The sequence below is a fragment of the Phaseolus vulgaris genome, chromosome 3, assembly GCF_051622355.1.
Source record: "Phaseolus vulgaris cultivar YP4 chromosome 3, ASM5162235v1, whole genome shotgun sequence".
In the NCBI taxonomy this organism is placed as follows: Eukaryota; Viridiplantae; Streptophyta; class Magnoliopsida; order Fabales; family Fabaceae; genus Phaseolus; species Phaseolus vulgaris.
The window spans coordinates 44,143,250-44,162,056 of NC_143500.1; the positions used below are offsets into that span (position 1 = coordinate 44,143,250).

Sequence of the window (18,807 nt, forward strand, 5' to 3'; positions counted from 1 at the left end):
ATATTTTTCTTTGAGATTAATGCCCATTTAGATCCGTTGTTCGTCTAATATAACATTTTCTTGGAGGTGACTTCCAATACCTTATGGATGAGTGAAAAAATCCATTGCCAGGCCAAAACAATTGTAGCAATTGTTATAGTAAGCAACTGAAAAGATTTAATGTTCCAATGGTAGAATTCGTGTAACACTAATAATTTAGTTGTCTGTTTTTAAAAAAAAAAAAAAGTATAGTAAAAGAAGAAAAAACGCAACACCAATATTATTCAAACTATCTTTTTCCAATTCTTTTATCATTTTCAATATTATGTATAAATAATGTATGTGAAACCAATAACTAATCATCTAACTTTCATTTCTACTTATTCATAAATTAAAACATCTTTTAATCTTATTAACCTTTGTTTGGATTTATCAAATTTTTATTTTATTCATTTTTACTTCAACTTTTGAGGTTGAAATATATTTTATATATAAATTTGTTTCTAAATTAAAGTGGTACATATTATTTAAAATATTATAATACTACTCCTTTCCTAATTATAGAAATTGTTGATTTACTAATAATTTTTCTTTTAAATAATAAGTTAATAAATCACAAAATAATGCATTTTTACACTTAAAAAAAACTACATTTCCAATTTCTTAATTAGTTTCTTAAGGACAAAATTAGCGTTTGTCATAACTATATTCATTGATTAATAAAAATAACATCTCTTAAATTCTTGGAATATTTTAAAATTTGTATAATATTGTTAGATGTAGTCAGTGTGAATTAACATACACTAGAGAGATCATGTAAAAAAAACTAAGAATTAGATAAAACTTTCAAGAACTTTTTTATTTACTATAACTTTCGAGGACTGAATTGAAGGCATCCGAAAACTACTTCTGAATTTAACATTTTTGTAAGATATTAATCTCCACATTTTTCATCCAATATCATTTTAGTGTTTTTATGAATAACTTCTCTATTAAATACATGGCAGGACATACATTTTTTCTTTTAATCTTACATCTTTCTCTCAGTTAGAATTATACTTCTTCTTACAAAAAGGGACCAAGAACACTCGAACTAAAACAAGATGGCCTTTTACACAAATCTTCTGATTTTGGGCTATACTCTCGGGTTTCTATTGGGCTGGATTACTTCTTGGGCTGGACTCTCAACTGGGCTAGGCTCGCGGTTGTTCCTCTCGGCTGCTTCTCTCGGCTATTCATCTCGGCTGCTCTTCTCGGCTGCACCACTCGGCTACTCCTCTCGGTTGGTATTCATCACAGGTGGGGGGATGTACCTGCAAGTCGCTCCGATGCCAAAGTCAGAAACAATGTAATGGTTTTTCAGATAAAATCACTCTTACCTTTTTCTTGTGCTGACCTCCTATTTATAGAGTTTCGTTGATGGGCCTTCTACAGTACTTTTGGACTTTCTTATCACACCTTTTTATTACTTTTACACCCCCTTGTGCAAGTTCCTTATTTAAATTGGGCTTTATTATGATTTTTATTATCCTTTCAGGTTTCGGTCCAGACCTTTCGGTTCTAATTTATCACTTTGATTATTGGACATGTAGTTCTCGGCCTATACCTCTCGGTTTTAGGCTACCAGTACACTGGCCCCCGAGACAAAAATAATTGATTTAGATTGAAATGATTTGTGTCTTAATATAATATAATAGTTTTGAGTGTTGATTTGATTTGGTATTTAATGCCTTGGTTTTCGTAATTTACTTTTCTGAAAATACATGATTTGACATGAGATGTCCATTTTAACCGTTAGATCATATATATTTTTGAATAATTTTGTGCGATCATAACGTTTCAAATTCTAGGGTTCGCGTGTGTTATAAATAGGTTCCTTTCTGAGTCTTTTTATGATTGTGAAACTTATCGCTATTAACAGAAGAGTTGATTCTGGAAAGGTAATGTCTCTTTCAAGCTTTTCTGCTAGTGATGATTGTTCGAGCGCGGGTGGTGAATCAACTGGGCGAGTGGTTCGGGAAGAGGATCATCCAGACTCAAAGTCTTCATCTGCTACCCCTTCTTGCATGAATGATTCTAATGGAGCTCCTACTGTTGATGTTCCTCAAGAAGTCGATTTTATGTTGCCTCGGAAAAACCTTCGTCCAGGTTATCAGTGGGTTAACCCTAGGGTTCGGGAATATTTTTCGAAGTATCGTTCTGCTACCGAACTTCGTAGTTTTCTTTCTCATTCTCAGATTTATTATTCTGATATTGAAAACGATATTATTTCCTTTCGGCGTGTTGGGGATGTTGATAATGTTTGCCATGGCCGAGAAGATGATAGTTATGAATTTTTCTATTTTTATGCTTGCTTTTTTAGAGACCTTCATATTCGATTGCCTTTGAACAACTTTCAAATAGGCGTTCTTAATTTTCTTAATGTTGCCCCTACTCAGCTTCACCCTAATGGTTGGGCTGCCATGCAAGCTTTTAGCATTTTGTGTAAATTACTGTCGCTTTCTCCTAGTCCAGCTTCGTTCCTGTATTATTATAGTTCTCGGCCTGGTAAACGACCAGGATGGCTTTCTCTTATTAGTAAATCCAACGTTTGCTTCCTTAAACCTTTTACATCATCTTATAAGGATTTTAAGGGAGGTTTTTTCAAAATTCTAATAGAGCCGATAGGGAAAGAGTATTTTTTCAATGGAGAGTCTCCAAAATTTCCTCTTTACTGGACAAGAGATCCGGTGAAGTTTAATTCAATATCTTTTCACTCAATGGGGGCGGCCGATCGTCATGTTATTGAAGTTTTCAGTCACCTCTCGTACCAAGTTCTCACTCGCGCCTTGCTACAATTGTACACTTCGTCCCATCCACGAGAAGATCTTATTGGTAGGTGGTTGTTCTTCATGTACTTGTTTGATAGGATGTGTTTTTTAACTTTGCTAAGTTTTTTATTGATTTTCAGCTTTGATGGCAAGCACAAATCCGAAAGCTTGGTCTTATTTTTCGAAGCTGCTAAACAAAGTAGGTGATGTAACTCCTCGGCGCGAAAATGTGGTGAATCCTGTTGAAACGGAAGAAGCGGAGCGTGTTGCACCTGTTGAAGTGGTTGAAGTTGCGCATCATGTTGATGTTGCTGGGCCTTCGAAAAAATCAAAGAAACGAGATAGAAGCAGCAAGAGATCACACTCTTCTTCTCGGCGTCATCGTCGTGTTGAGAATGTGTCATCGGAACCACTTTCTGAAACCATTTTTTGTGCTTCAACTAAGTATGCGAAGTTTGTCCAAACTTCTTTTAATGAATCGTCTTACAATATGTTGAAAAATATGGATGCTGCTTCATTGGCTGATTCGATTATTGAATTGTCGAGTAGAAGTTTGTTGATTGGAAAAATGATGAAGGAGAAAAATGGAAATTGTGTGTCTTTATCTGAATTTGAGAAATTGAGGATTGACCTTGCTGAATACAAGGAGAAAACGAGCTCTTTGTTCGAGCAACTAGAAGAAATGAAGAAACAAAAAGGTGAACAAGAAGTTGCAAAGGAAGAGTTTAAAAAAGAAATTGTTGAATTGAAGAATGAAAGCTCAAGGTCAAGTGAAGAAAACGCTCAACTCCGTAAAGAGAATCAACTGCTGAATGAGAAGGTGTTAGCGTTATTGTCTACGAACGAAGCCGACAAAAATGCCATCAAACTCATGGATGAAGAGATAAGTCAGCTGAGGACCCACGTTTTTGAAGCCGAAAGCTTTATATTTGAACAACATCAACTTGGTTTTGAGAAAGCGCTTCAACAAGCCAAATATTTTTATAAGATTCCACTTGATGAAGGCAACTTTGATGTTAAAAAGGATTTTTACAAGGGTGAATTGGTGCCGGCTAACGAAATCCCAGACACAGATGCTGAAGATGTCAATATTGAGAGCTAGAAAGGCGTAGGTGTGCTTGCCGAAAGTAGATTTATTTTGAACTACAAATCCATGTATGGATGCTTTTTGATATGCTAATCCATGTGGGGGGATTCGTTTTGTTAAATGTACTGTCTTTTTGAAAGCCTTAATACATATAAAGTTTGTTAGATTGTCAACTGTTATATTGTTTTGCATTATTGGTCGTATTCTACATAATTGTCACCTACCGAGTTAATTGTACTATTTTTAATGCGATGATGTTTTGTTCATACGCCGAGTATCTGTCGGTTTTTATCCGAAAGTGGTTTCGAAATAACGGATTCTTTGCGGATTTTGTAATCTATGAACGCATGAAATCAAATTTATGTAAAATATCATAATGGGTATTGATTCATAATTTATTAGTGGTTTTATCCAATTTATTATCAACAAAAGTATGGTATGCGAGTGAATTTTTTATTGGAAATGGAAGCGTTCGAGATCACAAGTTTTTATGAATATACGAATTTTCGGGTGGATTTTCTCTTAGAGTGAAATCATCTAAAGCCGAAAGTTTTATGAATACATTGCTTTTCGGGTGGGTTTTCTCTTAGAGTGAGATCATCTAAAGCCGAAAGTTTTATGAATACGTTTCTTTTCGGGTGGGTTTTCACTTAGAGTGAAATCATCCAAGACCGAAAGTTTTATGAATACGTTTCTTTTCGGGTGGGTTTTCACTTAGAGTGAAATCATCCAAGACCGAAATTTTTATGAATACGTTTCTTTTCGGGTGGGTTTTCACTTAGAGTGAAATCATCCAAGACCGAAAGTTTTATGAATACGTTTCTTTTCGGGTGGGTTTTCACTTAGAGTGAAATCATCCAAGACCGAAAGTTTTATGAATACGTTTCTTTTCGGGTGGGTTTTCACTTAGAGTGAAATCATCCAAGACCGAAATTTTTATGAATACGTTTCTTTTCGGGTGGGTTTTCACTTAGAGTGAAATCATCCAAGACCGAAAGTTTTATGAATACGTTTCTTTTCGGGTGGGTTTTCACTTAGAGTGAAATCATCCAAGATCGAAAGATTTATGAATACGTTTCTTTTCGGGTGGGTTTTCACTTAGTGTGAAATCATCCAAGACCGAAAGTTATGTAAATGAACGACACATTGTTAATGGATAATGCTTCTTCATTGATGGATAGATATATATACAGCCTTCTTTGTACATCTTCGAATTTCAACTAAAATAAAACTTTAAATGACTTGTATTCCATGTTCTCGGTACTATTTTTTCTTCTAGAGTTTCTAATCTGTATGCTCCATTTTGCAAATTTTCGAGTATCCTGAATGGACCTTCCCAATTAGAGGCCAATTTTCCATGTCGCGGATCTTTTCGTGCATCAGTTCGCATTCTCCATACTAAGTCCCCCTCCTTAAAATCTCTGAATTTTACTTTCGCATTGAACCTTTTCATTGCTCTTCTTTTTACTGCTGCCTCTTTTATCTTTGCTCGTTCTCTAAGTTCTTCAATGAGATCAAGGTCGGTTCTCAAGCATTCATTGTTAATATTCCAGTCTTCTATCTGCCTTCGTAACGTCGGTTCATTCACTTCTACAGGTAACATTGCATCCGTCCCATATGTGAGGTTGAATGGTGTTTCACCAGTTGAAGTTTGTGGTGTACATCTATATGCCCATAAGATCTCTGGTAACTTCTCTGCCCACAAACCTTTGGCATTTCCTAACCTCTTCTTCAATTGTCCCAAAATAACTTTGTTTGCAGCCTCCGCTTGTCCATTCGTCTGCGGATGTTCAACTGAAGTGCTTGTTGACTTGATTCCCAAATCTGCATAAAATTCCATAAGTTTTTTGTCAATGAATTGTCGGCCATTATCAGTTATTATGGTGTGTGGGATTCCAAATCGACATATTATATTTTTCCATATAAATGTTTGAACTTGCTGAGCTGTTATCTTAGTCAGTGCTTCTGCTTCTATCCATTTTGTAAAGTAATCTACAGCGACTATCATGAATTTAGTTTGTCCTCGGCCAAGTGGAAATGGACCGAGTATATCAATTCCCCATTTTGCAAAGGGCCATGGAGAAGTAATTCCTTGTAACGCCTGTGCTGGTATATGGTTCAAACTTCCAAATTCTTGACACTTCTTGCATGTTTTAACATAAATTTCACAATCTTCTCGGAGTGTTGGCCAATAATATCCAGCTCTGCAAACTTTTGTTGCCATTGTTCGGGCTCCACAATGTAAGCCACATATTCCTTCATGAAGTTCTTTCACTACATACTGAGCTTGCTCTTTTGAGAGACATTTCAACAAAGGTATCGAATATCCGCGTTTGTAGAGTTCATCTCCAATTAACACAAAACTAGCTATTTTTTTGGTCATTTTTGTATCCAATTGAACACCTTGCTCTTGATTCTTTATGGCTTCCAAATATGTTTCTATCCATTCATCTGTTGTTGTGGTGACGTTGCAACATTCCTCGAAACCGACTGTCGGGTGACTGAGGGTTTGTTGTATAACCGAATTGTGTTGGAGTTGCCGCTGTTGACTTGCCAATTTGGATAATGAATCTGCTTTCATGTTTAGCTCTCTCGGAATATATTTTATTTCAGCTTGTTTAAAACATTGCATGACATTTAATACCTTATGATAATATTGCATCAATAATGGATCTTTTACCTGATAATCTCCTCGTACCTGTCCCACTGAGAGCTGAGAATCACTTTTGCAAATGACGTTTTCAACTCCCATGTCTCTCGCCAGTAGTAGTCCTGCAATAAGAGCTTCGTATTCGGCCTGGTTGTTGGATGTTCTGAACTCGAATCTCAATGCCATCTCTATTTGGAAGTTGTCTGGTCCTTCAAGTACTATCCCTGCTCCGCTTCCTTTTTTACTTGACGCGCCATCTACATACAATATCCACTGCTCCTGCTGTGCTGTTGTCGGCATCTGGATGATGAAATCTGCAAGGGCTTGAGCTTTGATTGGTCCTCTCGGTTCATACTTGATTCCATATTCGGAAAGCTCCATTGACCATGTCACCATCCTACCTGCAAGTTCTGGTTTTCTCAAGATTTTTGATATTGGATAATCTGTCCTCACAATTATCTGATGATTCTGAAAGTATGGCCGAAGACGTCTTGCGGCGTACACCAAGGTTAAGGCGACTTTTTCTACTTTGGGATATCTGGTTTCAGCATTTTGGAGGGATCTACTTACAAAGTATATTGGTTTCTGGTCTGGATTCTCTTGGATTAACGCTGCTCCTATGGCTTCATTGGAAGTTGCTAAGTAAACTATGATGGGTTGGGTCAACTCAGGTTTGATTAGGATTGGTGGTTCAGCTACCATGCTTTTGATTTGAGAGAAGGTTTGCTCACATTTTTCATTCCACTCAAAGGTTTCAGATTTTTTTAACAGGCTTATTATCGGTTTAGTTTTTTCGGCTAAGATCGGTAAAAACCTTGACAATGAATTTAGCTTTCCCACTAACCTCTGCACCTCTTTCAGGTTTTTCGGGTTCCCCATCTTCATAATTGCTTCACATTTATCAGGATTAGCCTCAATCCCTCTGTTGGTCAACATAAAACCTAGAAATTTTCCACCTTTGACGCCAAATACACATTTTTCTGGGTTGAGACGTATATTGTACTCTCTTATGCGTGAAAACACCTCCTCAAGATCTCCCAAATGTTTCTCCACTTTCTCTGACTTCACAACCATATCGTCCACATATACTTCCATGTTTCTTCCAATTTGATCTTTGAACACCTTATCCATCAATCTCTGATACGTTGCTCCGGCATTCTTTAAGCCGAAGGGCATGACTTTGTAACAATAATTTGCCGTATTTGTGGTAAAAGTTGTTTTGGGCACATCTGGCTCATACATCTGTATTTGGTTATACCCTGAATAAGCATCAAGAAAACTCATCATTTCTTGTCCAGACGCCCCATCTACCAATCGGTCAATGTTGGGCAATGGATATGTATCTTTCGGACAAGCCTTATTTAAGTCTGTATAATCTGTACACATTCTCCACTTTCCATTCGGTTTTTTGACGAGCACCACATTGGACAACCATGTCGTATATTGAGCTTCCTTAATGAAACCGGCTTGCATTAACTTCTCAGTTTCTTCCATTGCTGCCTTTCTTCTCTCTTCACCCAACTTTCTTCGTTTCTGAGATATCGGTCTTGCTTCTCGGCATACCGACAACTTATGACAAATTACCTTTGGATCAATTCCAGGTATATCAGACGGTGTCCAAGCGAACAAGTCTTTGTTGTCGCGTAACAATGTGACGAGTTTGTTTAACAATTCTTCGGGCAAACTTCCACTTATATAAGTGCATTGCTTCTCATCCCGGCCTAATACCACGGCTGTAGTCTTTTCTTTCGGTTCCAACCTTTCATCATTTAATCTCGGGTCCAAATCCGCCATTGCCACCATTCTTTCGGTATCTTTGTGTGTTTTTAAATTCATCTTTAGACCGGCTGCATAACATTCTCGAGCATCTCTTTGATTAACATAAACTGTTGCTATCTCCCCCTTTTCTGTTGGAAATTTCATTGCTAGATGTGGCGTTGAAACTATTGCTCCCAACTTATTCAAAGAAGAACGTCCTAACAACACATTATACGACGTAGAAGCATCCACCACCAAATATCTGATTTTAATCTTTTTAGTCTTACTTCCTCTTCCGAACGTAGTCATCAAATCCACATACCCTTTCGTGCTGACTCTCTCCCCTGAAAAACCAATGATTTGTTCTCGGAAAGGTACAATGTTTTCTTCTTTCAGATGCAGTCTTTTGAAAGTATCCCAAAACAGAATATCAACTGAGCTGCCTTGATCAACCAAGGTTTTCATGACGGCATATTCGGCTATTTCAACTGTTATCACCATAGGATCGTCGTGATCGGGATCAATTTCTTGGAAATCTTCATCTGTAAAAAGCATTGGTGGCAAAGTTCTTCTTTTAAAAATGTGGTTAATGGTCCTTATACTTCTCCAATGTTGTTTCCTTGCTGATGATGATTCTTTTCCAGAGAAACCACCTGAAATAGTGTTTATAAACCCCCTGACAGGTCTCCCCAAGCTTCGTTCCCTACTTCTCCTTACTGATTGTGTGTTTTGATAAACCCTGTCATTTCTTCCTTCTGATCTTCCACCTCTTCTATCATCTCTTTTTTCTATTCTTTTTTCTCTTTCAAATCTGTCTGCCCTTCTTCCCCCTGTTTCAATTCCTTTCAATCTTCTCTCCGGACTGGTCCTCAGTCTAACATTTCCTCCTTGAACAAAACGCTTCAACTGCCCAGCCTGAATCAATTCTTCTATTCTATCTTTCAACCCGACACACTCCTCTGTATGGTGGCCATGATTTTTATGATATTCACAATGTTTGGTGTGGTCGGCCCTTTCCGGTGTTCTCACTTTTCTAGTTGGTGGTATTATCTCTGCCGCCATGGCTTCTTGTAAGACTCTTGTTCTGTTTGTATTTAAGGGTGTGTATTGCTGGAACTTTCGGCTTCTGAATTCTTCCCTGGCTCTTCTAGCCATAGGTCCACTTTCTTTTTCTATCACCTTTTTTTCACCTCCATCCATCCTTGCCTGGTTCCGGAACTCTCTCAGTTCTTCCATTTGCATGAACTTTGACGCTCGTTGTCTTAGCTCATCTAAACTAGTCGCAGGTTTCTTGCAGAGACTATCAGCAAACGGTCCCGGCTTTAGTGCTGTTATCATATGATGCATGGTAACCTCTGGGCTGAGGTTTCGAATTCCCAGGGCAACCTTCCCAAAGCGTTCCATGAACATTCTTAACGACTCTCCCTTTTCTTGCCTTATATTCACCAAAGCAATCGAAGTTAAACGATGGGGACGACTAGTTGCGAACTGAGCTCCAAACTTTTCCACCAATGTATCAAAACAATCTATGCTCAAAGGCGGAAGGCGTGTGAACCAACTTAACGCTGTCCCTTTTAACGTTGTAGGGAACACTCTGCACATAATAGCATCGTTCCACGTATATAGACTGATCTGCGTGGTGTATACCGCAACATGTTCATCAGGGTCTGTGCTTCCGTCATACTTGTCAATAGTTAAACTTCTCCAATTGTCAGGCAATGGAGTATCAACTATAACATCACAGAAGGGATGTTTTCTTGAAGATGCTCCTGCAAAAACTTCAGAATCTCCAAGGAATCTTCTTTTCATTTGGGAACTTTCATTATGATAAATCCTCTCATTGACTTGTGCTCTTGGCTGAACAGTTTCAAATGATGCATTCAAAACTGTCTCCTCTTGTAGTTTTCTCCTCATGCGTGCATTTTCGGCTCTTAACATACTCAGCTCTTCTTCATTACTCTTTTTTAACGTCTCGAACTCTTTTTGCAGCTGCATCAACATTGTCATTGGCATACTGACGTTATCTACTTGCTCTCCGTCTTGTCCTTCTCTCTGATCCATCTTGTCTCCTACCTTTCTTTCTAACTAGTTCTCGGCCCCACGGTGGGCGCCAAAATGTTCTTACAAAAAGGGACCAAGAACACTCGAACTAAAACAAGATGGCCTTTTACACAAATCTTCTGATTTCGGGCTATACTCTCATGTTTCTATTGGGCTGGATTACTTCTTGAGCTGGATTACTTCTTGGGCTGGACTCTCAACTGGGCTAGGCTCGCGGTTGTTCCTCTCGGCTGCTTCTCTCGGCTATTCATCTCAGCTGCTCTTCTCGGCTGCACCACTCGGCTACTCCTCTCGGTTGGTATTCATCACAGGTGGGGGGATGTACCTGCAAGTCGCTCCGATGCCAAAGTCAGAAACAATGTAATGGTTTTTCAGATAAAATCACTCTTACCTTTTTCTTGTGCTGACCTCCTATTTATAGAGTTTCGTTGATGGGCCTTCTACAGTACTTTTGGACTTTCTTATCACACCTTTTTATTACTTTTACACCCCCTTGTGCAAGTTCCTTATTTAAATTGGGCTTTATTATGATTTTTATTATCCTTTCAGGTTTCGGTCCAGACCTTTCGGTTCTAATTTATCACTTTGATTATTGGACATGTAGTTCTCGGCCTATACCTCTCGGTTTTAGGCTACCAGTACAATACCTATGATAACATGATAGAGTTGTCTAACCAATCTTATCTCGCAAACTTGATATAATAGTCTATTGTATTATTATTTCTTCCAAAACCTTTATCATGATTATTGACTATCATTTTTTTTTTTGTTAAATATGTTCACAAAGATAATCACACGTAATTGGAAGAAGTGCAGCAAACACAAACTCTATAATCAAGAACTTAGGAACAGCATAGTAATAACACAGAAACGTCCAGAGAAAGAAGAAGAAGCAATAGAGTAAAAAGAGAAAATGAAATAGTTTCATTAATAAAAAAGTGTAAATGTGAGAGGTGTTAAAAAAGCAAATATAAAGGAAAAAGAAAAAGGGCCAAGCAGCCAAGATGAGAAAAAGCCTAAAAGACAGAAAGCCCAAAACAAAATAGATCCAAAACGAAATACATTTTAGGCAGTTTCTTCATGCACCCCACATTTTTCTTCCTGCACCCCCACAAGGTTGCGCAAAGGCAAAACTGTCCCTCTATAAACTGTATATTTATTTTTTTTATTCCGGATTATGAAATCCGGTAAATTTTCGGATTGGCGTTTCCGGTAAATTTTTGGATTGGCGCATCCGGTAATCTCTCAGATTGATGCTTCCGATAATACATGAATAATAGTGTCAATTCAAAATAAAAAAATGAAAAACATTCATAATTGAAAAAACCATTCTGGATCCGCCAATCCGTAATTCAAAATATGCATTCCCGATTCAGAAATCCATAATTAAAAAAACTCATTCCAGATCCACCAATCCATAATAGAAATTAGGCTTCCGGATTCAGCAATCCAGAAATCAATAATTTATGCAAACTTTGATTCTGGAACACCCCCTCATCTAGAATGCACCATGATTCACTTCCGGATTGATGAATCCGTAGCACACTCCCAAATTCCGAAATTGTGGGGGTCAGTTTCGAAATTTACAAAATTGTGGGGGTGCAGGAAGAAACTGCCTACATTTTAACATCTGTTTTCGCATACAATCAAAATTGGCCTGTAAATTCTGTATTGCGAGTTCATTTCATTCTCTTTCTTTTTTCTTTTCTAATATGTTATATGGTAGTTAGAGAGTCAAGAGAACTATCAATAATTTTTTTTTATGGGCAAGAGATTATCAGTCAAGGCAGGTATCTTTTTTATACTTCTAAACTGTGTTTCAAGTTGAGTTAATCAACTTTGAGAATCAAAATAAACATTTAAGGTATTCTAAATTTGAAAATCATGATCATACACTATCATTTTTGTAAGTAGACTCTGGTGAGAGGACTCAATTTACTATTTAGCCCATTTTTGACCTTTTTGTTATAAAAAAAATATTGTTTTCAACTTAATTATTTTTCTATTTTAAAAATGAGACTCCTGTAGATAGTGGGAAAAAACATAAAGTATGTTTAAAAATTAATTTTTTAAATAATAAATTTAAAATTTTAATAATGTTAAAATCAATGTGAAAACTATTCTTAATTTAAGACTCCTTGTTGTAGTAGCCATATACATAATACACAACTTGCACAAGAAAAATGGTGGGGTGTTAAGGTTTAAAAAGAACCCCGCCAATGAGCCAATGATCAATTATGTACAGAATCAATTAGGCAGCAATACAGGTACAACCTAACCTAATACACAACCTCTGATACTCGCTCAAAACACCAAAACCCCGGCATAAAATGGGATTGGCCGACTCTCACTTGAAATCACAATCACTTCCTGCAACTTTCCCACCCCACCCACTAATATTTTTGCTAAGTCTTAACCTTCAATAGAAACACTAATCTTCAAATTACTTTCAACTTTAAATAAGATTAGCCCTCTTCAAAAATCTGATTGTCCGACAATAGTAGGGCCATATTGATTCCACAAAATCGAGATACTTCTCTACAATCCATTCTGACAATTCTTTCAACTTTTTTCTACCCAGCTGTTTATAATCAGTATTTGTTATGCTCAATGTAGGCTGCAAAATATGAGCATCGAAGTCTCCTTTGAGCTTGCCACAAAAGACATAGCTGTAGGCCAACATGAAGTAAGAGGGCAAATTCTTAATTACTTTGATAGTCTGCTTGAAGCTGAAGACATAGAGTGCACATAGCCACCGCCCCATCATGATGAAGAGAGCAACAATGAGTGGCCCCAAAACCCATAAAGGAGTTAAGTCCTTCGACACCTCAGCCCCATAAACTGCATTAACAGCCAAGTAGAAAGGAGCACTGCAGATAAATACGGAATCAGAAGATGCAGAAAAGCATCAAGCATTATTATTGTACACTGCAAACTGTTGACATTGCCAGTTAAATACGCTTTAATATATAAGGGAGAAAACGTTGGTGCTTGAATACATTTACTCTCTTTGCATACAAATAATCTGTCTAAAAGCAAGTACGTTTTGCAGTTTTTTGTTATATATCAGACTTCAAAGTGTTCCATGAGCCTCTATAAGAAAAAAGCAAACAGCATTAAAAATGGCAACTTCCTTTTTTTAAGCAAGCTTTCTGTGCTTCAAGAAAAAAATATTTCTTTCTTTTCTTTTCCAACATAAAAAAGATGTTCAAACATAAAAAAAAAAAAAAAAAGCTAATTATACATTCAAATGAAAAAAAGTCTTTAAAAGGAAAAAAAAATCCTATCAAAAGAATATACAAAAATATCTTATTCAAAACCTCGTCCAAACAAGTCCATTTTCTTTCTAGTTGACATTGTGTCCATTTGATATTGGCATATTGCATATATATTGATCCAAAGGATCCACCTGATAGTATCCTACCATTATAAAGGATTTCTATAAAACCCGAGATCAGAACCCTAAAAACAACTCTAGGAATTGTTTAAACATGAATAATGAAAACTTTAACATTTCTAAATTCTAACAACCAAGAAAAAATCACTTGTATAGAAGGTGTACAATTCTAATCCTAATTACCATTAAATCGACCACGTGAGTCATCCCCACCCACTTTCCCTTTCTTTATAAATTCTTATAACCTAAAATTTGTTTCAAACTAAAAGTCCAAGTAGACACCTTGTTAAATTAAATATATGCTTACTTGACAGCAATGCATATGATACACAATAAGAAACACCAACACATCCTTGTTTTCCTCAAACCCAGCAAACACGTGATGTAGGGAGAGGGGCAAATAACTTTGAGTGCAGGGATGGAAAAACTATCGTACTTACAATATTAAGAAAGGAATCTTTATTGTAGCGTCCAGAGCTAGAAAATAGGACCATGCTGCCTTCAAACTCTGACCTTTTACAGTCTTTTGCGTCCCTTGTAAAGAATTTGGTAAAACATCTGTAGGTGGTTCTCCCAAGATTTCCTCCTCCCCTTGATTTGGTGGTAGTGTGTGCAACATTGTATGCCACTTTTTGATAAGTTTATGAATACCAGATGATACTGCAAGGTTCTCATTTGCTTCAGAAGCACAAGAGAGTGGAACATTGTTGGCCTTTGGAAATTTTGATTTGACTTCGCCATTCTCATCCAGTCTGACAGAGGTCATGGGGTTGGGGACCTGCAACCCATTAGCACTGGTTACTGAATCATCACTTCTGGCACTGCCTTGGAAGCCTGAAATCTTCAAAGGTTTCAGCTTGGATCCGCAAATGTGAGGAGGCCCTACACTGGAAACAAGAAATCCTTTATCTTCATTTTAATGCAGGTATATAGCTGAAATTTTAAAGCCACTATGTAAAAGAATCCTAGGACATCTAATCAGTCTCTCTATCCCCAAATAGTATTTCGTTTCATAGTATCAACCTCCAATTCTATGAGTAGAAAACTATGGCCAGATGGCAACTTTATTATGTTAAAAATAATATAAATATAACTACATCAATCATGACTCGAAAGCTTTTTAACTCTTATTCAAGGAGGCTCCTTAAAGTGGCATTTTAAATTGACTTTGGTAAACCTCATACGATATAATCTACGACACTTCTATCATTATGTAAATATGTTCCACACATTTTTAAGTAATTGAAAACAGTGACCCGTATAACAGATCAAAATTTGCATCACAGTGGCACAACAAACTCTCCACCTTAGTATGTAATGCCAATCAGCTCTTCCAATCAAATGACATTTTGATAAACATTGCTTCAGCTTCAGCCTTTTGCTCCATAACAAATGCCTTGAGGAAAATGCCACAAACAAGCCCTGGGAAAATAAAAACAAATTATTATATTTCATATATCCTTATATTTGAAATCTTAACACGGAAAATCTCAATTGTAAACACAGAACGCCACTTAAATTAGACGAAACGCTTATTGAACTTAGTGTGTTTGTATTGACCAAGAAAAAGAATTTAGGCAAAATTGAAGTAGTTTTCCTCTCAGTAACCAAAGCTTTGGAAATTTTGAAACAGTGTTTACCAAAGAATACCAACAGAACTTTAAAATCACGGAAGAATTTGAGAGAGAAATAGAAATGTGCTGTAAAGCTTCATCTTCAAGTAAAATTGAATCTTCTGGATGACTGATAACTAATAAATGTTGACAACTCTCGGATGTTCAAATTACTAAATTTTATGTAACAGTTCAAGTGTTGCCACCAGAAAGCATCACTAGGACAGTAATAATACTACTCTACTGACTATACAAAATACAAATAGCATTGATACTAAAATCTGACAGCATCATAACACAATGTAAATTTATCCTAAACTCCTTAACCCTTCAATCGGCAAGTGATCATGTAAACAATCCTCAACATCCTTTAACAACGATAAATCCATATAAGGCTAAAATCATGATGACAATCCAATAGGAGGTCAATTTGATATGTAAGTACCTGCTGTTGATGAGCAACACAAGCCATTAGTCTTTAACCACCAAATTACCTACTGATAGGACCTATTGCCAAAAAACAAAACAAGGAAATCAAAGATAAATAAACACAACCAAAACAAGGAGTGACTCACAAGAAATCTTTAACAAAATTTGGTAAGTAATGTGTAGCACATTGACATTTCAACTTTGGAAGTTGAATGTCTTCGTCCAGCATACAAATTGTCATATAATTGAAAATGAATTTTAGAAAGCAACAGATTAAAATGTCAGCGACACCGACTCCGACTCCGACTCCGACTCCGGTGCTTCGCAGGGTTTCAGATAAACAAACCATAAATAGAAAGTAAGAGAAATTCACGTTACGGAAACAAAACGAGCTAGAATTAGCGAAACGAAACGATTGAGGAATTACTTGCAGGAATGGAAATAGAGAATTATGAATCGAATTTTGAAGCGGTGAAGAAATGAACGGAAATCGGAACTCTGGAAACCCTAAACCTAACAACGCTATGAACGATGGATGAACAGTACCACATGCTTATCTTTCATTTCCTAAAACTTCATCACATGTCAAAATTGCCGTTTGGCAAAGTTTATTAAGTTTATTTTTTGATAAACTTTTATAAACTACTTTTTACCAAATGAACTTTTTTTTATAAATATTAATTTATTTTGTATTTTCCCATTTAGTCTACAGAATATAACAACTCATGAAGTTATTTGACATGTGTCAACACCATAAAAGTTGGACAAAATAATTTCAAACCACCTTGTGATGATCATTTACTATATATAGATTTCATATGTTTTTGTATGTATGTTGTGTGTTTCATTCTATGTGTGCACATTCTCTTTTACTTGTCTCATCCTTGTGAAAATGTTAAATAAGTGTTTCTTCTCAAAATTCGACAGTTATCATAGAAGGCAACACAAAGGTTTTGTTTGAAATTTCGAGCCAAGTTTTCAACCATATTATAACATTTATATGTGTTCAGTCTTCGTCCCTATTTCTGCAACACCTATGAAGAAGCAATAAGAAAGCAAACGAGAAATAAAGAAAGGTAAGTATTGCACTATTTTTGCACTATATATATCTTTATTGGGTACTGATTTTTCAAAATATGTTCGCAAAATAGTCTGTAGGAATTGACATCCCACTACTCAATTCGTCCTTGTTTTTGTAATGCGTACGCATATACCATTTTCATATACGCGTAGATGCTCCTAATCGATTCACCATGTGCTTAGACCACCAGCGAATAACTTAGTCAATTGGTTTGCATGGATAATACTATATAGATGTGGAAGCAAATGATTCTCACTTACCTTCTTTCAGTGTCGACCACAAAAAAGATTAAGATCTCAAAACACTACAAATGTGGAATCAAAATGTCCAAATTTTGAGAAATCGTTGTTGTATTTTTTTTTTCTTTTTTTTAATGTTTTCTAAAAACGTGTACTGGGATGGACTTCTTTTTATTACTAATTTGAACAATTGTAAAGTGTTATTTAGTGGTTCATTAACAAATTTTTTCCATTTATTGTGTATTGATTTATGCATTAAAAAGTCTATGACCTTTCAAACCATATCATTCTATATACAAGTATTATATAATCAATTAGATTATCTAACTTATTAAACAGACTTTGAACAACCCACATGTAAAACCAATTAGACAATCTAACTGATATATAACAACTATTATATAGTCTAACAATGCATTATATTGATAATAAAAAGGGGTTAAAATCATCACTTGAATTGCCCAACACATATATGAGTGTATAAAGGGATTAAACGCTCTTCAAAAATCTCATATATCATCACTTAGACTATTTAGCACATATCACAATGTATAAAGACATTAGATAATCTAACAGTGTATTATATTGATGAAAAAAGGGACTAAAATCATCACTTGGATTGTCTAACACATATCCTGGTGTATGAAGGGATTAGATGGTTTTTAAACAACCACATATATCATCGGTTAGACTGCCTACAACATATCACACTTTATAAATGGATTAAACAATCTAGGTATAATTACCTTATTCGTCCCTACTTTCTGGGGCAATAGTCAATTTAGTATAGTGATTTTAAAAAAAAATCAATTTCGTCCCTATGTTTGTTTAAATGTGTGCAAAATGGTCCTTTCTGTTAAGTTGCACCAAACGTCGTTAATGGTTGCTTATGTGGCAGAGAGAGGTGTTCATGTGCACTGTGAATTTAAAGACACATCAAATTAGGTTGGTGTGAGGTGGTATGAAATTGGGTTAGGGTTTCTTCTTGTGACTTTGGATGGTGGGCTATATGATTTTAGGAGTAATAATCGTTTCTTAAGTGTAGAAGAAAGCATTGGCGGTTGTTTGCAATCATCTTCCCCATATCACCTTACTGCCATGGCAGATGAGATTTCTCTCATTTTTCTTCAAACCAAACACTTCCTTCTCCTTACAAACCCATTACCCTTCACTCTCTCCATAGTTTTTCTGAAACATTTATGGGTCTTCTCTGGCACCGTCTTCGGCACGAGACACTATCCACCACCCTCGGGCGCCCACACACGTGCGAACCCCTTCTATGCACAAACTCTGCGTCTGATTCCAACCGAGACTCACATACGTTGCACGCACGGGCACACGTGTGTCGCTCACACAGATTCACATCTCGAAAGTTCTCAGATCTGGTATGGACCTAAGCCTAAGGCCTGGGACTACTTCTTCCTTATCGCAGGAGTATTGCATCGCCTTTACTTGAAAAAAGAAATTGACTGCGTGCAAGGGTGAAGTGTGAATGAATTTGTGTTTTGTGAATGAATCTCATTAATTGAAGGTGTGAGATGAGACTTTGTGGCATTAGGCGAGGGTTAAATGGCCTAAAGAACACCCAAGAGTCTTCTTGCTGCCACCCCAATTGCAAGTCAAAAAACCCTAAATCTCCAATTGATTTTTCCTTAATCTCTCAACCCTGCTTATAATTTACAATTAAAAATTCATAACTCCTA

General features: G+C 36.4%; 1 protein-coding gene across 4 annotated transcripts; it reads right to left on the reverse strand.

Moving 5' to 3' along the window:
• Nucleotides 1-12,444: 12,444 nt before the first annotated feature.
• LOC137807886 (uncharacterized) lies at nt 12,445-16,428 on the reverse strand. Of its 4 annotated transcripts, none has more exons than XM_090299566.1 (5): nt 16,212-16,428; nt 15,801-15,862; nt 15,049-15,164; nt 14,183-14,629; nt 12,445-13,186 (listed from the first exon to the last, which is right to left on the reverse strand). In XM_090299566.1, exons 2-5 carry the CDS (start codon nt 15,825-15,827, stop codon nt 13,174-13,176), a joined length of 603 nt encoding a protein of 200 aa, XP_090155692.1. In that variant the 5' UTR covers nt 15,828-15,862; nt 16,212-16,428; the 3' UTR covers nt 12,445-13,173. The 4 variants fall into 4 exon arrangements, with proteins under 4 accessions (XP_090155692.1, XP_068464821.1, XP_068464823.1 ...); XM_068608720.2 differs by having other exon boundaries at nt 12,445-13,215; XM_068608722.2 differs by having other exon boundaries at nt 12,445-13,215; nt 16,331-16,364.
• Nucleotides 16,429-18,807: the final 2,379 nt, after the last annotated feature.